This window comes from Sipha flava, unplaced genomic scaffold (assembly GCF_003268045.1).
Source record: "Sipha flava isolate LNK unplaced genomic scaffold, YSA_version1 208_pilon_pilon, whole genome shotgun sequence".
Taxonomy (NCBI): Eukaryota; Metazoa; Arthropoda; class Insecta; order Hemiptera; family Aphididae; genus Sipha; species Sipha flava.
In genome coordinates this window covers 781,860-795,636 of record NW_020272815.1, presented here as the reverse complement: position 1 = coordinate 795,636, position 13,777 = coordinate 781,860, and the positions used below count along the sequence as shown (strand labels likewise).

General features: G+C 29.2%; 1 protein-coding gene across 1 annotated transcript; it reads left to right on the top strand.

Annotated features, from left to right (window-relative positions):
• Positions 1-8,725: 8,725 nt before the first annotated feature.
• LOC112682669 (thioredoxin-related transmembrane protein 1-like) lies at positions 8,726-12,310 on the top strand. The gene is made up of 6 exons (XM_025553349.1): positions 8,726-9,217; positions 10,904-11,068; positions 11,517-11,691; positions 11,757-11,858; positions 11,934-12,032; positions 12,145-12,310. Exons 1-6 carry the CDS (start codon positions 9,057-9,059, stop codon positions 12,253-12,255), a joined length of 813 nt encoding a protein of 270 aa, XP_025409134.1. The 5' UTR covers positions 8,726-9,056; the 3' UTR covers positions 12,256-12,310.
• The last annotated feature ends 1,467 nt before the right edge of the window (positions 12,311-13,777 follow it).

Genomic DNA, 13,777 nt, shown 5'->3' with positions numbered 1-13,777 from the left:
TATAACTAAAGTAGTATAAATAAAGGTTGCATATAACACTAAGGCCGTGTTCTCACCAAAAGCAACTGATGACGGCAACGCGATTGAGATTCGATTCTAGTTATAGTTGAGTTGCCCAGTTGTTCTCATCTAAAATATTAATATGAAACTTCAATGCAACTTCAATGCATATTCAGTTATAAAAGTGTCTTCATCCGATGTGGATATGGTTGTAGCATTTATGTATTTGAGGTATCAATCAATTAATCAAACGTTTTTGATTTTTTGACAACATTTTACTAACTAGAATTTTTCGTTTTCTTTGAAATGTCATTCCATGCTTATTCTTTTATGTCTTGTCGAGTGCAATTAGATGATGTTATATCATAAAGACGTGGGGGACTTTCTATAAGTTGTATGAATGCCATATTTTCTTCTTGTTCATGAAATTGAATAAATTGATTATAAACCAGAGTAGGTAATAATCAAATAATTGAAAATATTCACAAAATCGATGACTAAATCGAACTATTCACACTAGCAACTAGACAAAGAGACTGACACGTCGAGTTGCTCAAAAATAGTTTTCAAACAGTTGATTTGTTTTCCAGTCCTGTTGCGATCTGTGAGAACACGTCAATTTAATAATACATGTCGCGTTGCATCGCGGTTGCGTTGCCGTCATCAGTTGCTTTTGGTGAGAACACGGCCTAACAGGAATACTTTAAATTAAATTACATTACAATTTTGAGTTTTTTCTGTTTTTCTGTTAAACCACGTAGCCAATGACAATTATCTATATTTATATAGATATTAGCTATATATTTATTATTTAAATAATAATTTATGAATCATAATCTCAAAAATGTAATGCGATCCACTTTTTTAAGTACTTAGGTACACTTATACTTGTGAGTTATTTTTCTTAAGGGAAAATTTTCAAATCAAAAATTAGAGTACAGTATTACTTCATACTGAACAAAACCAAACATAAAACAATTAATAAAAGCAAAACAATACCAAGTATCTTATTTAAATCATGTATTAATCTTACCTTACATTTAAATTATATATACATACACATATACAAAGGCGGAACTAGAAGGTGGAAGACGGGGATTTCTCCCCGGGTGTAAAATCTTAGAGGGTGTAATTTTTCTAATTATTAATAACTAATTTGATATTTTTAACTTTGTTAAATACTGATATTAGGGTTTAAATCAATAAGTACGATTGTATATTAATTAATAGAAAAAAATTCTCGAGAAGAGTATATGATTATTGATCTATGATAGGGCATAATTTTAAAATTTTCCCCGGGCGTATAATTCCTAGTTCCACCTCTGTATATATATATATATATATATATACATATAAAACTTATTTTATTTTTGTTATTCTGTATAACTGCATTAAATTATTAAATAATTATACAGAATTTATTTTTATTATATAAGCGGTTCAAAGTTTCTTACAAAACAAAAATTCGTCATAAAAAGGTTGAAGCCGTAGATAGAGCTCATACAGAAGTATCAAAAAAGGCTTTTCCAAAAATTCCTTTATCTGTTATAATAATATATTCATACCTTACTTTGTATCTTGTAAATAATTTGTATTACTTGGAAAAGGTATTTTACCACTAGTCATTATACTGAACGTTATAGTTAGTCAGTTATCATATTTGATTACGTGCTTATGTTTTAATAAAATTCTTTTAAAAAATAACCGAAAACTATAGCTGTACAAAGTGTATGTAAAAATTCTAAAGGTTTACTTATTGTCGATAGTTATAAATTTAAAAAGTCTACGAAAGTAAATCCTGTAATGTAACGTAGCGTTGTACAATGAAATCCGGTTTAACAAGACTAATTAAAAATGGAAATTCAACTGTGATTAGCAATTTAATTTATAACCATGATATGAATGCAAAAAAAATTAAACCATCAACTTATTCCGAAGTGCGAGTAAAAAAAAGAGCCAAAAACATGACTGATCGTTTAATTAAAATTATACGTTCTGAAATTACAAATAAATAGTAGTTTTGACACGTCAGATTACAAGGACGTTAAATTAATTAGTAATAGAATGTACCTTTATAGAAACATACAAAAAAATATTCCAAAAAATACTGTTGAAGTTCAAAAATATTTACGATCAGAAAATATTTTATTATATAAAGGTGAATCAATGTTTCAATTAATGATATAAAAAAATATTGTAATTTTTACACGTACTACAAATTTACAATTGTTGAGTTTGGTTAATTCTATAATACTAAATGAAATTTTATGCAACGTTTTCATTTTTTGTAATAATAGTAAGAATATTTAGACCGCCACAAAAAAAAAAAGACATAAACAATAAATAATATAAATAATAGACATCAGAAAAAAAAAAAACTTAACGATAAACATATATTAATAGTGCATAGGTAATAACATTATATACTGTAAATAAAATAATAATACGACCATTGGCGCAACTAGGTCTAAAATATTGAGGGGGGGCTGAAGCCCTATAAATAAATATAGTCAATGTGAGTTATGAGGGGCTTCGCCCCCCCCCATACCCCCCATTGTCGCAGACACAGAACAATAATTATTAATTGAAATAAAAACAATCATAAAATATTATTACCATACTATATTATTAAAAATCATGTACCTACGTCTATGTAATATGTTTTACATAAAATATGACATAACACCACCACAATATTCCACCGTCGTTCGTCACATTTATTAGATACATGGGCGTAGCTAAAATTTGAATCAGGGAGGGGCAAAAACATAAAATGATTAGTGTTAAACTCGTAATTCAAATAATCTACAGATAGACCATTGGATAACACATAAAACGTCAAAACGATTACACGTGTAGATATCACTCGGTCCCATTAAACTATTTTTAGAATTGTATCTTATTTAATTTTTGATTTTAATGTAAAACATACACGTTTGGTATAAACAAATATAATTCACTTTGAGGCGCAGGGGTGGGCAAGTGCCCCCCCCTTTCCTCACCCTCGCTACGCCCATGATTAGATAATAATATTATATTAATTATGTAGGATTGTAGGAATTACAAAATAAACTATAATAATATTTTATATTTATAAAATTTACTTATGAATAATTCTCTGCGTCATATATTCATATTATTTAGTATGTATCTCACTATCCCATGCTTAAATTATCATTAAATTTTAAAAAATCAAAAATTTGAAGGGGCTATAATACATTTTAGAGGGCTAAGCCCCCCCTAAGTCCTCCCCTAGTTGCGCCAATGAATACGACTTAACAATATTAGCACAGTTTTAAAAGTAACAATTTTATATTTTATTTATACTTTTCATATTTAATTCATATTATGATAATATATAATATATTGATATCATTAACAAAAAAACGTAGGTAATAAAAGCGATAAAACACAAAATATTTATTAACTTTTTTAAGTTCTCTCGTGTATACATGTTTTAAATTTTATTAAGCGCAATCATCGTTTTTCTATACATGCATAAATACGGTATTTGGATCCAATGATAATATTTAAAAATGTGTAGAAAGCAAAAAAATAAAACCATTTTGTAATAATAATTATTAATGGAGATAAAACAATAATTAATCGATTTTTTTTTTGTACACATTATCGTATATCAACGATTCTTTTACAGCCTGTATAATCTAAATTCAAAAAAGTTTGGTTTCAATCAGTGCTGTCGAGAGGGGGGGGGGCATTGGGACTATTTTGCCTCAGACTCCAAACTTTTAGTGGCCACAACATCCATTGCTTTTTTTTTTTTTGTTAACTATGGTAGTGTAGGCTAAATTGTAAGTTATACATTGTTAATATTTAACAAATAATTGAGCTATACAAATTAGTCACAAATAGTTTTTTTTATTTTTTTTATAGCGTTTGTACAAAAAGTATTTATAGATTATAATTAATGATAATTCCTAGAAATGCGGCAGGCAATAAATAAAATAGATATTTTATTAAGAATAATAATTGTTGATTATCAGTGCGGTGCATCGTCATGAACAGGCCACGATAACCACAGATTTAAACAATAACATGTATGTATTTCTCCCATAATAATGTAGTATATTAATTTTAAATATTGACTGTTACTGTTGTTTCACCTTACGACTGAAGACTAAGCAAAAAGAATCATATAATTCATAACTAGTAACTAATAATTTATACTAAACACGGTTTCTACCTAAAGTACTTGTTCAGTTTTACGTTCTGTGGTCATGGCTGGATCAAGGAGGGGGGGGGCTATAGCACTGGGCTGAAAATTAAAAAGGGTCACAATAAGCTACCAATTTTTTTTTCATATAAAATGGCATCAAATAAATATGTTTAAAAAAATAAAATGTTATTATAATTTTCAACAATATACAAATAAACTAAACTTATTTTCATTAATATTTATTACAAATAACTAAATCTGAAAAAAAGAAAAATGGAATTGTTTTTTGTAAAAGAGCCTCACTAAAAGTAATACTTCCCTCAAATTATGACCATAATCTGGCCCTGTCTGTGGTTATACGTATTTAAAAAAACTCAAAGGTAAGAGTTTATACAATGAAAAAAACGATATTAAATTATACATTTATAATTGAAGCCATGAATTTTTTCAACAAATTACGTAGAATCTCTGAATTTTGATTACCTATGTATATTCTAAATACACAGTTTAAATAATATGTGTACATTTCTATTATTATATTAAAACCAATATAGTTTTATTTTATTGACAAAGGGTTAAAACCTCATAAGCTCAGGGGTGACTGGTTTTCCACTGTATAGTACCTATGCATTAAGTTGCTTTAGGCACCACTAAACTTTACGACGGCCCTGATTACAATTGATTAAAGGTACGGTTTCCATGTAGAGTCCGGGCGTGGCGGAGGCATTAATTTTATTTACACACGGGCCCAAGTTAGTGTAGTTGTGGTCAGAGCCATGTCAAACATTTCAGTGCCCCGGGGCAAAATTTTTTCTACGAGGCCACTAGGTACAGGTAGCATATTAAATGCAGATAAGGGCACCCCCCTTACTTTTAAAAAACTATGGCGCCCGGGGACAATTGCCCCCTTTGACCCCCCCTTAACATGGCTCTGGTTGTGGCACTGTCTCAGGCCTTAAAAGTTTGTAAAAAATAATTAGTGTTTAAAAAGTAAAAAAAGTGGTAGATAAGAAAAGAATCATGACAATTTTTAAATATTTTACGAAAATATTTAATTTGTAATATTTTTTCATTACTTAGGAATTTCATAAATAATAATATTGTCATTATGTTTTCATTAATCACTGCAGCATATAATTCTAGGTCGTATAATTTCCTTCGTTTCTAAAAATATTTGATATTTGAAAAAAGTGGTATTTATACAATCATATCATTATTATCGATGTGTCGCCGTCTAAAAATGTAAAACTAAAAATTGTTTAAATAAGGAAGAATAATAATAAGGAAGAAGTGCATCGTCATTTTTGAACATTTTTTTTTTAAAGAAATTTTATAATTTTACTCGGTACCTAAGATATTTTAAAACATATAAATGGAAATGTAATTGAATTGATTTATTTAATTTACCTATTGTAAAACTTAGTCATATATACCTAATTAACATTTAAAAAATATTTCATTCACATTCATAATAATAATATATTTAATAAATAACATAACAATAATTTGCATTGACTACTATTATAACTTGTCTAATGCAATTTGGATTTGTACTTGAAGTTGAAATTCAGATGGAAAAAAAAAAATTTAACCCCAGATTGTACACCGTTATTATACCGTAGGGCACTAGGGTCGTCTTAAGGTTTTTCGGGGCCAGGGGCAAATTAATTTGGGGGGCCCTTTGACCATAATAATAAGATATGATAAACAAAGTAATAAGTAAACTGAGAATAACAAAATTCTTGTAAACGTATTTTTCCAAACCTTAACCAATCAAGCTCATTTAAATGTATGCACTGCATTACATACTTACATAATATAATTTAATATTATTTATATTATTTATAATTTAATCATTTCTATGTAATCGGACAAGTCGCTACACACTCACACGCGCGCGACATTAATCGCCGACACGCAGCGTGTAAAATTGTTCAGTGTAATCGAGGCTTTATTATTAATTATTATACATCAAGACTTTATGGGGGCCCCCTAAAAAATATTCCAACAATGAGGCCTGGGGCAAAATGGTACCGTTTGAACGGCCCTGTAGCGCGCACATTTTGACTCCGAAAGTGTCGATATCAGTGTTTTTGTTTTTAGTTAGTTATTCTGATTTAATAGACTATAATTAACAAAATGCATATAAATTAAAATTATTTTCTACATATAGATACTCGTTGAATATAATATAACTGGTTTTAGTAAAAAGTATGGGCCTTAAATTATTGTTTACCCAGGAACTCAAAATGTGTACCCCGGACCTGACTATGATACAGTAGGCTATACAGAGATTATGAAACCAATCAATAGATACGAAAAAAAGATGGAGTTGTATCAAGCTCATGTTGGAAAGCGAAATTATTCAAAACTATACGTCATATTCATCGAATTCGTCACGATGCATGGTCAATGAAACAATAGCAATTTCAATTAATTTTTATTACAACATATAATTTAAAGATACGTCGTTTGAAAATGAAAACAACAATGGTGCTGAAAAATGTATGCCTGTGTATTGTGTTTTATAATGGTTGTGTATAGCAGTGGCGATTTGCTCTGTCGATATATTAGACGTGTCTAATTGGTAGGATTTAGTGTTTTGCATAATAATATCATGACAGAATCGATTGTTTTTTTTTTTTTTTTTGTGTTTTATTCATGATCAAATAAAATAGTAAGCGAGAGAGAGAGAACTCGGTGTACGCCTATCGCGCGCTGATCAAATGTCGAAGGCCCGAGGGGAAAAAAAAATATTTCCAGACATTTTCAACTCGATACACTGCACAAGCAACGACCTGCATGCCGCAGTTTGACCGTGGTAGACCGTACGTCGCTGCACGGGATTCCGAGCGACGGAAAACAAGCGACAACGGCATTATTGCGCGTGCTGGTAACACAACACTTCGACTTTTGATCGTTTTATTTAGGTTTTCAGTACGCAGCTAATGAGACGTCCCCAGATTCGCTCCCTACGAACACAACGTGATCGTGTCCGTATTTTAACACTTACGACGGATAGGTACCCAACCACAGTTGACCACCACCCTATTCGGCATAGGTGCAATGGAATTATCGATAACCGTGCGGCGTCAAGATACCTTGTTGGCTAATCGAGTGCGCATGTGGAAAAAAAAAATAAAAAGGACCGCGGCGGAAACCTATATCCGTGTACACGTTGAGAGTGTACTGTACGCGCACGTTCACCGACCTGTCGCGAATGAGACGGGTTACGGTCGGTGCGGCGGGCATTTCAACCGTGACCGACGCGTTATATATTATATTATTTCGGTCTCGGTTCAACGCTGCACCTTGGTATTTTTTGTACGTCGTTTGGCGCGTTATGCGTGCGCAAATGTAACGAAATAATTGTGCCACAACCACCACGGCCGTTTTAGACTCCATTCGACTCATTTCGAAAATATCCGTTTGGAGTTACGATTTGGAGGTACCGATAATGCGGTTTTTTAGACGCGTTCAAGGGCGCCTATATGGGGGGGGGGGCAAGGGAGGGACATGTTCCCCCCTCCTCTCGAAAATTGTTTATTATGATCAGAAAATATTTATTTAAATAGAATTTAAAAATTCAATTAAAAATATGAAAATCTATAATTTGTATATGAAAAATGTATTTATTTAGTTTGGAAAATCAGGCTAACAGCTATAAATAACAATACGCTTTTTCGTTTCTATTCTATGGATAATTATCAATTCTTAAAATATTGTGTGTTTTCAGAAATACGGTATGTATATGTGTGTGTGTACACAACCATAATATTCATATAAAATTTGTAAATTAATATTTTAATAAATATAACTAATGTTTTAAGTGTCCAATTTATATTATTAATTAAATAAAAATTTCAATAAATTACTTTTATGGTAAATTGGTTAAATAACTATTATTTTATAGTCTTCCAGTTTGATATATATATGTAATGTGATAGTATAATTTAAAATTGTAAACCATTTCCTATATCGTGGGTCATTCCTATTTATGAATAGATTGATAAATTAAAATGTTGTCCCCACCCCTTGAGAATTTTCCTACGGGCGCCCTTGGACGCGTTGATTTGAAAGTCGACACGAAAAGTAACTGATCGTGCTGACAAGTTTTAACCAAAGCGAAACCACAATGGGGATGTTAACGTATTCCGCGTCGTGTACACCGCTGTGACGCGTAGGCTTTTCAGTGATCGATTGTAATCGCGCAGCGGACGACAGGTGACAATATTGATAAAAAATCGAGTATTGACGTGTCGCGGCGCGCCGCTCGGAAACGAATCGTCCAGGGCAACAGGGGGGGCCAAAACGATCGGCGTAGCATCACATCCGCAGCGGTCGAGTATTGTAGCAGTAGTGGACGGTAGTAGTAATTGCAGTCGGACAAAGAACGTTCGAGTGGATTACACGGTACCGTGTGGCACAAGTTGTAATCGGCAAACTGACGGTGCCCTGTCGTCTCGTTACCCCGCCGTCTCCGCACCCTCACCGCCATCACCACCGCTGCCCGTACACCCGTCACCGTGACCTGTGTGATTCGTGTTACTGCAGCGCGCGCACCGACGATACGAAGATAGGTAGGCGACGAGAACACGACAGCGGCGATGCCAATTGCCTATTGTAACGCCGTCGCTATCAGGCACACGACTCAGGAATTTATTTTTTGAAAAATTTGCCCGTCACCGGATCCTAGATACGATCGTAATCGTCTTTTTTTTTCGTTTCGTACGTGATCTCGGTCGTTTTCGTTAACGTAACGGATCACAGAGAAAAATAGAAACACTGCCCTGTTGTATTTTCGTGCGTTCGCGTAAGTCTTTTTCAAACCGTTCACTACTTTTGTAATCGAATTCCTCTCCCTGACGACGACGACGACATGTCGATACTTCCTCGCGCCGTCCTACTACTGGCCATCGGGTCGCTGTTCTTGTTGGCCGTCGTCGCCGCCACTGCCACCGTCGGTGGTGACCACGGGTCAATGGTACTGGATGAGAGCAATTGGACGAACGTGTTGAACGGCGAGTGGATGGTGTTGTTGTGAGTACTTGTATTTTTTAGACGTAACTATATTTCAATACTATACTGATCAGAGGGCAGATGTACACTCTCGAGACATTATTGCTTGTTGACGTTGAATAACGTTAGGAATGTACAGTTATTGTTTCTTGGTTAACATTATTATTAATTGATTATTCCTAATGCTGATTCAAATTAAAAAGAAACATTTCTATTACCATTATATTTTTATTACATATATACAAACCGTGTAATTGACCATAAAATGTCTGAACATAAAATATTTGATACCTACTAATGTAATTTTATAATGTCCATAAAAAAATAAACTGTTATCTTTTTCCTTCTGTTAACTCATTATTCTATGTAAATAAATTAGATATCTTGTCATTAGTATCTATTTTTGCTTAACAAATAAAAAAATAATATTGTAATATACCTATTGAGTATTGATATTACATGAGAATGTGAGATAGCATTTATCAAATATATATTTGCAGTCAATAACATTTTAAGACATGATTTATTTCCATTGACATATATTTTATAATACTCTAATTTCATAATTCCCATTGAATTATATACATTAATATTTAAAGAATCTTAAAATAAATTAAATTAGATATAACACTAATTTATCATATTTAATAATTATGATATTTCTTAATTTGTTGAAGATAAAATATTTTTCATTAATTAATTAATAAAAAATTTAATGTCCAAATATTTTAAAACTTTTATAAATATATTGTGGAATAAATATAATAAATGGTTTTAAAGAGCAAGTATAAAAATGTATTCAATATATTCTATTTCTTTGTTTAAACAAGGTTTAATCAAATATATTATCTACCTAGTTTATCATGATTTTAAAATTAGTAATAATGTAATTTTTATTTAGATTTATAATTAAGTTCTTGAAACATTTTCAAATGAACTTAATGTCATTAAGTTAATTTATGTCAATGATTTAACAAATAATATAAATTAATTTAATATATATATATGTATATTTAATAAAAGCCAAAAATTAAAAAAAATTAAATATCAAAGAGTCTAAAATACCATAATATTTATAAATAACATTTATAAAACCTAATAAATAATCATTCCTTGTAGACAAATTGAATACAATACATAAACATTAAAGTCATTTACAGATTCATATAATTTTAAGTATTTTGGTTAAATTTATTTATTTATCTGTTTTAATCTAGTATGAATAATAATAATGAAAAATACCAATTGTGTCAATTTATTGATAAGAATACTATGTAGCTATAAAATTGTTTTATACACACATTATTATCATTATTTATAAGTAAGTTTAGAACCATTCCTAAAGATGAAAAGAAAAATCAGAGTTTATTGATAGTTTATTGCATGAAACTATTAGATCAGCTTAGAATGGATGAGATTTTCAAATACTTTATGTTGTGTATTGATATGTAAAATATATTGGTTTACCTAGTAATTAATAGTAGAAATATTAAAAGGGATACAATTTAATAAATCAGGAGCATTAATTATATATTTAAAATAAAAATAAAATCAGCTAGATGTTTATTTCTAGAAGTTTGAAAATTATTTTAAAATGGTATTACAGATCTTAATTTGTCTGATTAATTTAATTAATACATTTTTGTTTATATTATAAATGAATGATACAGTAAGTGATTATTATTAAATTAAATTAATTTTGTATAGCTATGCACCTTGGTGTCCAGCCTGCAAGTCCCTTGAACCTGAATGGAGAGAATTTGCAAAATGGAGTGAAGGCCATGCAACTATATCTGTTGCGAGTACAGATATAACAATATCACCAGGACTAACTGGGCGTTTTATTGTGACTACATTACCTACTATTTTCCAGTAAGATATATTATTTATTAATGTACTGAATATTTTAAAATATTCAAATGCATACAATTTTTTTAAGTTTTTCCTTCCCTGATTATCAAATTAATAATAATATTCTTTTATAATTATAACTAAAGTTACTAAATAAGATTTTGGCTTTCTTACTCTAAAAAGTAACAAAAGTTGTTTGTGCAGTTGATAAAATGTATTTGAAAATATACTCCAAAAACAAAATTAAGTAAAATAATTGTAATTAAAAATGAACTTAAAAATTTGTTCATCTTTAGAAATTAAATGAATTACATTTTTTCTGTTTATTAGTTTATCAATTGTGTTATTAGCTTGACATATATTTATAAAAGTCAAATTTTTAGATTTTATTTTATTTCTTTAGAATATTTTTATTAATATTTTATTAAAGTAACTAATTGTATATATCTTATTATTTGTACTTTTACAGTGTTAAAAATGGTCTATTCAGATATTATAAGATGGGTCGTGATAAGGATTCAATGATATCTTTTATAAAAGAACGCAAATGGGAACAATTAGAAACAATTTCTACATGGAAGGCTCCTAACTCTATTCAAATGTCTTTAGTTGCTCAATTCTTTAAACTTTCTCAGAAAGTTAGAGTAAGTAAATTGTTATAATATTGTGTGTAAAAGTGTATCCAATTTAATTAATAATTTTTATAAAGATCTTACATTCAACTCTAATGGCTGAATATGGACTTCCAACGTGGGGCTCATACTTGATATTTGCTATAGCCACCATATTTGTTGGTGCCATACTTGGACTTGTAAGTTTAATTTTGTTTTTTAATATATATATTTAATATATCTTACAAATAATTGTATTAATCTTTTTATTTTAGATGTTAGTTTGTATAATTGATTTAGTGTATCCTCCAAGCCATCATAAAATGCCAATTAAAAATAGAAAAGATGAAAATTGTGACAGTGGTCAAGAATCAGTAAGTTACTAACATCTTATACTTTTTTGGATTTTATTTAAATTAGTTGAAATAATATTATAACTTATATATTTATGGACTATTGTTATCAAGATAATAATTTTATTTTCAGGATGATGATGAACTTGTTAAAGATGAATTGCTAGATGATCAAGCTAGTGGGGAATCAACAGACAATGAACGTTCAGTGAGGAATAGGCGCAAAATACGTAAAACTGACTGATAACTTTTTTAAGATAGGCATTATTATATCTTCATCGTAATTCCAATTAATTTAATTGATAATAATTAATGTATTATAGTTTTTTCTAATATAAAACATATATTGATATTATTTATTAATTAATTTTTAGGTTCACATTTAATTAAGTTAATAAATATTGAATACTTATACTTAAGCAGTCAATTATTTTTAACTTATTGCTTTTTTAAGAAAATTTAGGCTTAAAGCATTAGCTATATTGCTTGCTTGTTCCTAAATCTTTGTAATTAGTCATTTTTAAAAATAATTTTTTTAATGTTTCATTGTAAATAAATAGCCAAAACTTATTTTAAATTATGTTTTTATGATTATTTAATATATATAAATATACATGATGTATTCTATGAAAATAAAAAAATAAACCCCTTTAATTTTATTTGAGTAAACTGTATGTTTTGAAATTCAAAAACTAATGGTTTATATTAAGAAATTTATCACAGATCTTTGTATCTTTGTATATTCATTGTACTAGATTTTAAAAACAAAAATTAGGCTTGTAACTTATTGAGCAAATATATATATAAATTAAACCTTAAAGTCTATAACTAATATAGTTCAAACCACTAATTGAGTATTAATGTTTGAATTATAAATATTTACTGTTGTGTGAAGATATATTAGTGAAATACTATATTTTATAGCACCACAGTTAATATTTATATTTTTGTTTAATAGACATTTCACTCCCTAGTTCTCTGCTTCATACATCAATTCAATACTACTAATTACTAACAACTAGGGTTATAGAATAAATTCTATTATTTTATCTAATTTCAAAACTGTATTTGAGTGAATATAATACATATGAACATTGATATTAAAGTTAAATAATAAAATCAGTAATTTATCATATTTTCTACAATATTAATGAAATAAATCAACAACTATTACTGTAAAATCTATATAATTATGACCTCTAAATATTTATATTGAACCCGGATCATAATATATCTAAAATTTAAAACTTCGGATAAAAGTTAACTATACCAAGGTTTAAATGAGTATTTATCAAATATTCATATACCCAAATAAATCATTGTTCAAAAATTTACATACGACAAAGTTACGGAATTTTATTTTTTTATTAAGAAAATCGTCGATAAGGGCTAAATTAGAGTAAAGTAAAAACTCACATATTAACATAAATACAAATATTGACATACTATTAACTACAAATAATGATTTAAAACGAAAATATATTAATATATATATATATATAATAAAAAAAAAATTGTACATTCAACTCCATCCTCTCAAATAATTATTTCTGCAGATCGAATTCCTTACCAGAGAGAACACATAAAGAAATTTAGGGAGGGACTTGTGTCACTTACAAACAATGGTCTAACAGGATTAACCATAAAAGGTGTGCCTAAAATTGTTAATTCAAGTGCTTTGTCCAATACTTACTATAGTAATCAACATTTTCTAATCTCTATATAATGTATCAAAATGTTAGAGGTCTTAGAACTAAGCTGCAATT